Raw genomic sequence first — 11,209 nt, 5'->3', positions numbered from 1 at the left:
GAACTAATTACTCATCAAACTCGTATTTATTATAGCTTTCGTATTTTATGCTTTTCCTCGTATTATCACGAGATAACTCTGTTCTTGGTTGCTCTCAGTGTATACCCATCGTGAACGCTGTGATCCCCTGCGCAGCTGGTGTCGCGCCCGCTCTGATCGCTACCTAAGACTCTGTGCAGCCCTGCGCTGCCCAAGAAGGTTCACAGCAACAGCAGTTGCCGCGGCACTAGCGTCTCGCCTTCGAAGAGTTGAACGAACATGACCGTTTGCGACCGACCGCAAAAACACGGTGAAGTGGGGTAGGTGGGGTGGTTTTCTTAGCTGTACAAGTATGGTCACGAAGAGGCGGCGGCGGCGGTGGTGCCGGCGGCGGCGGCATTCACTAGAAGCAAGCAAATGGTCGTTACGAGGAATAGCATTATAACGAGCGTATGGGCTGAGGAAAGCAAGAGCATGAGGACCTTGTGTACATATCGACTCATATATCAGCCGTTGCAGTATCAGCGGCTTAGTCAAGGAGATCAACGCCAAGTGCACTTCGAGCGTAGCGACGAAGCAGCAGCCGGAGACGGACCAAGGGTGATGAGCAAACATACATACACACATACATACATACACACACACACAGACACCCACACATACACCCATAGATACAGGCCTATGCGAGAGCGGACGTAAAGAAAGCACACACATACATAGTGCTGTAGATAGATAGATGGACGTGAGGAAAAAGGAGAGTACAAAGGTTTTTATAATGGTGCTCTTACGGCCGTCGCTGTTATCTTGTCTTCGTCAATGGATAACGACGACAGCAGAAGTCGCCCTCTGTTGCACCATCGACTGGTCTCAGAGTGCCATTGTCTCTTGCATTGTAACGTAATCAGTCGAAGCGTTAGGCTCGAATATAGTCGAAATAGTCGAAACAAATTAAGGGAAGGCCAGTAACACAGAGATCCGCTCGTTCGCTCGCTCACCCACTCACTCGCCGGCCTGAGCAGGGATAACCAGGGGGAGAACTAGTTTGCAAGGTTGGAGGTTGAATGAGGGGTATGGTGACAACAAAGCGACAGAACTGATTCACTAAGAATACAACACACATAACTGTTAATGGGTGATTAAGACGAGGGATGGATGGCGGTTACTGCTTACGGCGTTGAACCGAGTATGACAGTTGAATGCTGAAAATTTTGTAACAATATCAAAGAATCCTTCATCCATGATTTCATAGGAATTGTTAATTAATAACCAATAAGATATTAATTAAAACGCTTGGCTTACAATGAGGATTTTTTGGTTTTTTGTTAATTTCACATACAGTGTTCTGTTACGAAATATTTAAAAGTTTTTAAAAGGCCAAACACATCATCTCTGATGAATGAATACTCGTATACACAGGGCACGGCAATTAAATGAGCAAAAAATATCGGCTCACTGTTATAACGAGCACGCGTCAACGGATGTCCAAAGAAAGAGCAGGTTTGCTTTGTCCTAAAGGAGAACCTAGTCTTTCTCGAACCGACCATTTATAATATTATTGCCAGCTTTCAGATAGCTTTCCAAAAATTTAAGGAAAATTTAACATAAATTAATTAAGGTAGACCGGAACAGACTCACAACGTTCTCGATTTAAAGGGCTTAAATATTAATAAAAGGGGCTCAAAATAATACTTTCTATAGAGAAATTCGCGGCTGTTTTAGAGAAAAAAATATGAATTGTCAGTTGAGTCGTCCAAATATGGTCTAAAAGTTAGTCTTCTTATGTTTTTTTCTAAGATTTTTTGAACATTTAAATTTTTTAAGCTTTTGGCGGGCTTTAAGTTAAGGATTCATTCTGCTGAAATTTTCTACGCATAGCATACTTGACCTACAATACCGCTTACGCATGCCTACTTGAAATTTTATTTGCGAAATAAGAAATAAAAAACTTGTTTTAGGAATAGAGTAGTGAATGGAATAGATCCAAAATTAAAGCCGTAGTTATGATAACGGCTGGTTACGTTGAACACGCGTAACTCTACGGATGACGCTGCTAGCGCTAAAACGATCCTTGAATCAGTTGTTTTAGTTTCGAAATACAGTTTTAGAAATAGAGCTCCCAATTTGGCTGTTCTATTCCGTGTATGTTGTCTTATTCCCCCATGGTTTGAGTAAGCTTTTTTTATTTTACGACGTGTTAAAGACCATTTTGTCGTCGTCAAATTATGATAATTCTTTCTCTTACTGCAGAGTTTGTTAAATTAACCGCTTTTTTGAAGCGCTTCAATGGCTGGCAGATTATAACCTCGAGGTGCCTACCCACTTACTCTTCAAATTAACTAGTGCTAAGTAGCTTTTCGGAATGACAGGTTTTCTTCATTTTTTGAACTGGCACCTAAAAATTAGATCAGTGATGCGCCCCGTGGTGAGAAAGCATTTTCTACGACAACGTATGTTCTGGGCCAATACTGCGGACCAGTGCAAAAGTGTGTATTTGGGCGCGTACACGCGGGTATGTCAGGTGATTTAGGAATTATTATGAATTACTTTTCCTGGTTGCTGCGTGACACCGTTCCAATATGGTGATGTCTATAGCGTGAAAATCGAAAATAAATGGTATATTAATTAAACGGTCGTGATCATTTGATTCGTTCTGAGTTTTCTGTCTTTTTCTAGTACAGGAACTTCTCGTCTTCCGTAAATGTTTGATTTGTATGCACAGAACCAATTAGTAGTAGGAACACGAATCGTTTTATATGTTAATCCGGCTGACATTAGCGAAGCATACATACATAGCACACGGGTACATGCGGCGAACGACCGTTAGGAAAAATATGAAATGCTCCTTTGCGGGTCTTAACTGCTAGCACTCAGGATAACTCAAATCAGTCCGTGAAGCACCATGGAGACGCACGTGCTAGCATTGTTCGAGCTCTTTATTGTGACAGTCTGCACGGCCATAGATGATAGAAACATCGAAGTCATCTTTGAGAAACTGAACAATATTACTGATGAATTTAATGCTCGAGCGAAAATGGCCGTCGCTAAAGGAGCTACGATAGTCCCTGGCAGCGTCCCTCGAAGTGATATTGAGGACCAGTTAAAAAAGGTTAATATCTCTCAAACACTTCGAGGATGGTTGGAGCTATTTGTTACGACGGAAGGAAACATCGCCGCCAAGGATATGGATGAAGTTATCGATCTGTACAGCAGTGCAGAAAAAACTGTATTCAGTGGACTCGACAGCCTTTATGGTTATGCTACTAATGGTAGCATATCAACAGAAAAATTGGCAGATGCTACCCTCACTACCTTGCAAGCGTCCCAAGATGTCAGCTTGTTGACCTCTCATCTGTTCATGAATCTGATCGAATTTGTGGAACTGTTTAGTCCAGTGGTCGGCTTGGACAACCTGATCGCAGGGACGCCAGCTTTTTTGGACGAATATAAACAATTGAATCTGTGCCTTCAGCGACTGCGTAACCATTCTGAAGGCCAGAGTGGCAAGCCTTGTTACTTTGAAGCCATTAAAGCTATTCAAGGAATCATGCGTGATATCGACACGAGTAACTAAGAAAACCCTACCTCTTAGCTGACAGCTAATATACGTAACTATGTGCCCTTCTTCTAGAAAAGTTCATGTATAGGACATTGTGTCTCAATGCTTGAACGTAAGATCGAAGTTAGAAATCTATGCAACATGTAATCAAAGTATACTAAATAAATGCATGGCCTAGTGATACATAAAACAATTCGTATGTCTTAACTTCACAAGCAGCGACACAGGGCTACCGAATTGAGTAGATGCAAATTGCGGTAAGCGTGATCTTGGGTAAATGACGAGAATTTCTATAAAACTGAGACCCGTCACGTTACAAGCATAGATTTCCACGAAGCTCTAAGATGTCGCCCTGTGATATATACGCCCAACAAGCAGAATACTCAGTGAGAGATGAATGGGTTCGGGTCCACCAACAGCTGACTTTTTCCATCTATGTGGGATAAAATACATTTGCGTGTGCTATAGACTGGCGATTAATTATTATTCAACCTTCAGTGAAACCACTTTTAGTATGTCTCTGGCTATTTATCCTACACTACAGGCTATGAAGTTTTGCTAGACAACGAGTGGGCTGTGAATAGTATCACTGCCCTCTGTAGAATAAACAATAATTTGAAAAAGTTCTTTATTTTCACTCTAGATTTCCCGTATATTTTAAAGTTAGCTCTCCCTACCACGACTGCTCCAAATAAAAACAATTTATATTTTATGCCATTTTATTATAAACTTAAACTGATTGATACTATATACTCTAGTTGATGTCTTTTTCTCAAAAACTTAGTTTTCCAGGAACTGCTCGTGGGAGTTCAACTGAATAAATACATTTGTGAAAATCACTGTAATATAATTACATAACCTTATTACTAATTGTTTAATCTAATAATATAATGTTAGTGTTAATTATAATAACAATCTTATAGTTTTCATTTCGAATAGAATCCTATACTTACAACAACAGGCCATGCGATCCGGGGCACCGTGTACATCCTGCGGTTTATTCCTGCCGCTATTTCAGAGTGGCAACAGTCACTGATGTTGTATTTTTACATATATAAGAGACGCATCTGCGAAAATAACAATGGTTGTATATTTATATAAGTTGTGTATTTCGTTAATGGCTAAATTTGCTCAAGCAGCCTGTGTAGTTCGGGGCAGGACATCACTGATTTGCTTTTGACCACCACCATTGTCCGAAGTCGGCGTCGCTCTCTTTGTCACCTCCGTCCCCTCCTTCACGTTGAACGGTTACCCCATCACTTTAATGTCTGTCTGCTGTCTGCCAGCATATCGAACGGACACTATCTTCGTGCTGAAATTTGTCTCCTGTTCATCGTTGATATAACATGTATCGTATACACACATACACATAATATATATATGCATACATATGTATACGTGTGTATTCCTTATTTTGTTTAAATTAGGTTTATTCTGTGTTGTCATCGTTATACCATACGGATATGAAACTTCTGGTGTTTATTCCATACTCAGCTTTCGATGACAGTGTTTCGTTCACGCCCGTACTATCATGCTAATTACTTATACGAATCGAGCGGCTAGAAACGGATGTTTAAACAGCCATTGAAACATTGCTGGCGAGGTTTTGGTACGCGGCGGGCGTTTGTGTTTCTTTTGCGTAACTGAGAAACATTCACTATGTCCTCGTTGGGATGGCCAACTGCTATACCGTTCGTAATGTCATTGGGTCGCTGTTCGTTATGCTAAATCAATAGCTACATTCGTTGTTATCGGGTCAATTAAGCGTCCTTAGTAACGATTGTGTCGACGATCTGCCCGCGTATAGGGCAGCCTGGTCTCTATTTTCCACTATATAGCTCCTCGCAAGGGTGCCATTTGCTAATGGAAAAACATGACCGAATTTATTTGGGGAAGTCGAAAAGCACGATTCCATGATACGTAGAACGTCAGCAGACGTGAATACGTCGTTACGGTATAACGCAACGAGCATTTACCCGCTATAGTATTTCTCTAGCTTCACGTCAGCTTCAATAATCTATAATCGAAATTCGTTACCACGTAGTCGTAAGGGTGTTTTAAGGAATAGTTGGCGCAAACGTTTTAATCATAGTAATTTATTCCTCCGATACACATCCTAGTCAGGTGAACTCCATTATCTCTGATATCATCAGCCTAGAGGAGGCGTGTTATTTTCGACCTTGCTTCCCTCTATCGAAGATCCACGCTATTTATTGACGCCGACGCATGTTAAAATGATCAATATTAGGATGAATGATTTTATGTGGTCCGTTCCATCCGTTAGGTAGAAAGAAAAGCCGTTAATGTGTTTGTATAGCCTGCGTTATCTAACACCTCCGGCCAGTTTTGTGAAGCGGCCGTTGTACACGCTTTAATACAGTCCCACTATATTATATCTATTTGTCCGGTACTAACGCTACGATAGTTTTGCTAATAATAACAGCAGTAGTAGTTAATAACAGATTATTAGCTAGATGGTCATGAAAGACAGATTTGTATTGTATTCCCTTTGAGAAAGTTCAACGGCTGCTATGAGACGACGGTCCACAAAGTAGTCTATTGCTTCATTGGTAACAAGTGTATGATGGATAAAACGCGTGACACGATCTGTCACGCATCGTCGCACTCTTCACTTTTACCGCTGCCGCTTTGTTGTGATTAATTTGGTGGGAGACGGTTGACATCTACCGTTAACCATTGGTATCCCGCAGCAAGCGTTTGTTGTTGACGATTGATGGTGGAAGTTGGTTGGTTCTGCTTGTGTCAAGTTTTGCTTATGCCTGTTGCCGCCGCTGCTGTTGTTGTCTTGTGCTAGACTTGCAATCGCATTCTATTGCGCGGCGACGAGCCGCTATAATCGTTCTAGATTCCCATGCAAGGCGATCTGCCCCCTCGCTGGATGTTCCGAACGGCTACAGCGGCGACGAGCGCTGCGCCGCGACCACTGCCATCCTCAGACAACATCAAGTCAAACTGTCCGTCATGAAATAAACGAAAAAGAGGGCAAAATAGTTAGATTTTCTTTAGCCTATGCAGTACAAAGTAGGTACAACTTATTGTTTGTCGCAAGGAAAAGCAGTATTTACTTTTGCCTGTAACGAGGCGATCGCTAAGCAGCATGAACAAACGTTTTGAAATAAAGATTAACTAGGAAAGGCTGCATCGTGACGGACACTAGTGTAGGTACTATTATTTTCAGAGCGACGCATTGCCCCGTGTGTTCACCTTGTAGTCGGGGTTGGTAAGTTCTGCGATCTTCGCTTCCATCAACTGGTGGAACTTCGGGTGGTAACGATAGACGGAGCCGTCAACGCCTACTGTTGTATGTGGCCTTTTCATTTTGTTAAGCACAGTGGCGATGGCAGCCGATACCAGGTGGGCAGCCCGGGACGATACCCGCGAAACCACCAGTTTCAAACACTGGCAATCGTCGTCGCTGCCGATCTGGTCCAACTTCGCAAGCACTTTGCGCGTCTCATCAAAACAGCCCTTTTGGTCACTCTCGATCTCTGAGATGTACTTCGTTTTAAAAGCATACGGCGTCTTCATCTTCTGCGAAAGTCGGCCATTGAAAATGAGGTGTTCGTTAGCCAGCCGGACTACGACACGTCTAGCCAACTCGCCCATGTACATACCGCTAATCATTTTTTCGAACTTTTGATGTGAGGGATTGAGCGAGTGCTCATCGACTTCGATGTCGTACTGTGTCCGGATGAAGTCGATCACGCCATTGTCGCCGAATGCTCCCCACTCTGTATTTATGATTACCTGGCGAGGCTCCTTATCATCGCCATCCCATAATTGACAGTTCTCAATTCGTTCCATATAGCAAGCGTTCGCGCCGGTACCAACAATAACACCGAGACGGCACTCTTTGTTCCTATGCGCGCACGACATTAGCGTGCCAGTCGTGTCGTTAACAACCGCCATAACATCGATCTGAACATCACCTCGACGAGCGATTGCCTCCCGCAGGAGTTTCACCACATCCTCACCTTCGACGCCACTACACTTGAATCCTTTCGTCCAAGTAACAAGACGAGCCCGTGTTAAACCTTCCTGCCGGCAGGGGAACGAAAATGTGAAGCCTAGTGGTAGACGCTGGCCATAGATACCACGCTCTGTATTGGGCACATTGACAAAACGGGTATTAGAAATTTTAATGTACTAAGCATATATATATACATACATATATACATACACGCTGTATTAAAACATGCAATACTCCGAGACCTTCGAGTTTACTAGCCTCTTACCCATGGAGAAGGTAGCCAGACACTCGGCAATATGGTCGAACAGCTGAGTTCCTGTACCAAGCATAATTTCTTGAGGAACAGCGTAGATAGCATTGTCCATTTTGAATTTGTCACCATCAATTTCGATCAGTAGCACACGGAAGTTGGTGCCGCCCAGATCCAAAGCAAGGAATCGTCCACTTTCTGCAAGCCAAAAAAAATACAGAAATAAAAGACCCTTGGTGGTAGACAAGTATTGCCTCGTGCCTAAATAAACGCATCTAAAGATTTAAATTGGCATTGTCATTGGCGTACCATCAACGATTTCTTAATTTAAGCTTATCGAACTAAACTATCATTTCACAAGTGGCATTTCCTGTTCTACAATTAGTTCTACTACAGACTGGAGACCGCGCTTCAGAAAGCGCACCGCCATATCATTCGAAGGGCTGCTTATAACACATCATATTAATACGTTTCGCTCACTGGTGCCATACAAACGCTCGCGCGTTACCAAATCGCAAGTCCTGGGCGGTGTGTAACTAATCCGACAAGGCTTCAAACGGAAGATGATGAAAGCGCGAAATTACACCGCCAAAGATTCGGTGCTATTGTCATGGTCAGCCTACTTTGACGGCCGAGTGCGTGCTACTTACCGCTTCCGTCCGGTACATCACGCACGTACGTAATATACTGTTTGACGTCCGCCTTCGCATGTGTCTCCTTATTGAGTCCGTTGTTGAGTTCCTTGAGCAGACACGTCATCACCTTTTCAAGCGTATCATTGGATAACTCGAGCTCGCGAGTGATCGCCTCAACCTGATCATAAGAAGGAGAACGTTTAATTGGATGCTCTATCGATGTGAAGGGCTGTGCCTTCCCTGACTGACTCCCCATGGCTGTTGATTTTGCGGCCTGTAATGCCCGTCGAGATTTAGCCGACTTCGACCGACCACCAGGCAGAGTTCTACTAGACAGCCATTCTGCAAGCTTGCCGCATAAATTTGCTAGGTAACAGCTAACAAACGTGATAAACATTTTGACCAACAAATCGCAGATCACTATTTAGATGATGGCTATATTCAATTTTTGACTATCAATCACCACAATTTTGGCTTGTCGTCCTTTGAGAAATATCAGATCTTGACACTTCCAGACAATAATGAAGTAGATCAGATCATTATCGAATAGTTTTAACTAGGACTTTTCTATTGCACACCTGCGAAGGCCTACTTCGATTTGCCAATGAATAACTATCATTAATTATGAATATATCACATGGTGCAATATAATAATGGCAGTGTTCCCTCAAGACGCCAACCCTATGGCCAACTCTACCACGAAAACGCTAGCCCGACTATATGATTTGACTGAGAATATAGTCGAGATGAACCGCAAAAATGCATTGAAATCGATGTGGCTATTTTGTACAGGAGTTTCATTCTCGCAAGTTAACTGTTAAATTTTTCGGGTATTAGCCGCAGACACGCCTGCCAACTAGCCGGAAATAGGTCACATTATTAGTTCGAAAATCGTTTCGATGTAAGGCCACTTGAGTAGGTTAAGCGGACATATATAGCATTCAACGCTCGCCGGCCAAATGCAGTAAACTAAGACCGATTCCGGCGTAATTGTTATTTAACGTTGTTTAGAATACAATCTGATTGCGAAGTCTTGGAAGATCTTACCTAACAGAACAATGATGCCCGGTTCCGTTGGTTTTGTTTACCTATAAGAACTTGCACTTAGTATTAGTGAGTGTCCGCGGTAAGGTAAATGTGTCATCGTTCTGGTGAAATGAGCTGATAGAAGCTTGGCCGCTGCCAAGTTAAATACGAACGATAACTTCACTGGTCCAGAGAGTAGATTTGCTTGTTGCAGGGGGTACTGGCTTGTAAATAGTGGTTTTGGCCAGCGGCAGAAGCAAAGTCTGTCGTAATGTGGGAAGTTACGTCGGAAGTTATAACGATACTGGCTGACCCACGAATGCCAGACAGCTTAACTCAAAGAATCCGAGAGAGGGGAGTAATCGATTCATTAATGCTATGGCAATGATGTGTTATATAGTCACTATCCTCTAGAAAACACGCGAAGACCGCATAAATAATGTAAATGAACAAACATATGCATATAGGGAGAGTGGTTCAGTTCTAGCAGCATCAATACCGACACGACATATAAAGAAGCCGGCTACAACAACCACTAGTTCAATACGCTTGTACCCATTTGGCCTTTCTTGCAATAGGACGAGTTAGAAGAAACACCGTACACAACTTCACAGTGCCTGACATAGGGATGGTGTCTGTGCAGCAACTAAATGCGCCGAGAACTTTGATCTAGCTCTTAGTTAGTTGTAGGCTGGATAAACGCGTACCCACCGAGGTAGCTCCACGCTCGTTTATACGCGTGGTCAAGCCCGAATTCATGGAGCCAAGCTGTTGAATGATACGAGTAGATAACAGATTGATTAAAAGTAACAAAATTTATTAGTAAAGCGAACGATTTTGTTTCATGTGTTCTATCCCTCCTGGCAATAATTCAAGCAGCCATCAAACAAAAATCTCGAATTGGTTTTGAAACGGTCTGTTCGAGGCTTCCACCTGCTATACGCGTTTCTACCAGTATTGGCCATTTTCTTTGTTGCTATGTAATGGATCCTGACGTCAAATATAATCCAAAAGTTCTAATTCCATCACCACATAGTTTTGGGCGTGTATTTTCCTTCTTCGTATCCGATTGGTAAAAATACATATGAAGAAAGCGTGGAAAACGAATGTTGGAGGGCTATTCACCTAATTATAATGGATACATACATACGCACACACATACTCAGATGGCTAAGATAGTTTAAACGGCTACAAAAGAGAAGTAACTTTTAACGACAGGAAAAAACCAATAGACAAAACAAATATACCACCAGCTATTTTTTTTTTCTACACAAGTTCATCTCATAGAGGCAAAGGAAATCAGCGACGTAACCACTTAGGATCGTCCATACGCGTACACATGGAAGGAAGCACGCGCGTACAAACATTGCTGCTCCATCGAATAGATTAAGTGGTCGAGATCGTGCGAATAAACCATTTGCGTAATAACTGAGACCGAAGTAAAATTTTCATTGAACAACTATAACAAGAAGCTCCGTTGCGGTGTGTTAATTCTTGCCCAAGTTTCTATATGCGTTCGTTGTATAAAGTTTAATGTATGAGCAACATAAGGTTTGATGGTAACGTGATTTGCCAACACTCATATGATTGTTATTATTAAGTTAAGTATTAATTATTAGGCGTTAATTTCGAAAAATCGTAAGCCACCTCAGATCCAGCATTATCGTTTCCTAACAACGTTATGAATAGACAAGCAATGGCAACACTGTGCGACTTGTTGCCCCTCTCAGAGAGGCTTTAAGCCGGCCGTTGTCCTCTGGTACGACGTCGTA

At 42.5% G+C, this 11,209-nt stretch overlaps 1 protein-coding gene across 7 annotated transcripts in view; it reads right to left on the bottom strand.

Annotated features, from left to right (window-relative positions):
* Window positions 1–5,611: 5,611 nt before the first annotated feature.
* The window catches only part of Hex-A (Hexokinase A), a 30,429-nt gene continuing 24,831 nt past the window's right edge, over window positions 5,612–11,209 (bottom strand). For 6 of the 7 annotated variants that reach the window (XM_022830546.2, XM_022830548.2, XM_022830547.2 and 3 more), the window contains 4 exons: window positions 8,427–8,589; window positions 7,792–7,974; window positions 6,761–7,656; window positions 5,612–6,508 (listed from right to left, as the gene is read on the bottom strand). In XM_022830546.2, the coding sequence (XP_022686281.1) occupies window positions 6,398–6,508; window positions 6,761–7,656; window positions 7,792–7,974; window positions 8,427–8,589 (1,353 nt within the window). In that variant the 3' untranslated portion in view covers window positions 5,612–6,397. Of the gene's footprint in view, window positions 6,509–6,760; window positions 7,657–7,791; window positions 7,975–8,426; window positions 8,590–9,458; window positions 9,591–11,209 lie in introns of those variants that run through there. The other variant, XM_022830555.2, reaches the window with a different exon arrangement.

This window comes from Varroa jacobsoni, unplaced genomic scaffold, assembly GCF_002532875.2.
Source record: "Varroa jacobsoni isolate VJ856 unplaced genomic scaffold, vjacob_1.0 scaffold_278, whole genome shotgun sequence".
Classification (NCBI taxonomy): domain Eukaryota; kingdom Metazoa; phylum Arthropoda; class Arachnida; order Mesostigmata; family Varroidae; genus Varroa; species Varroa jacobsoni.
Note: the sequence above shows the minus strand (reverse complement) of the source record. Positions and strands in the feature narration are given on the sequence as shown.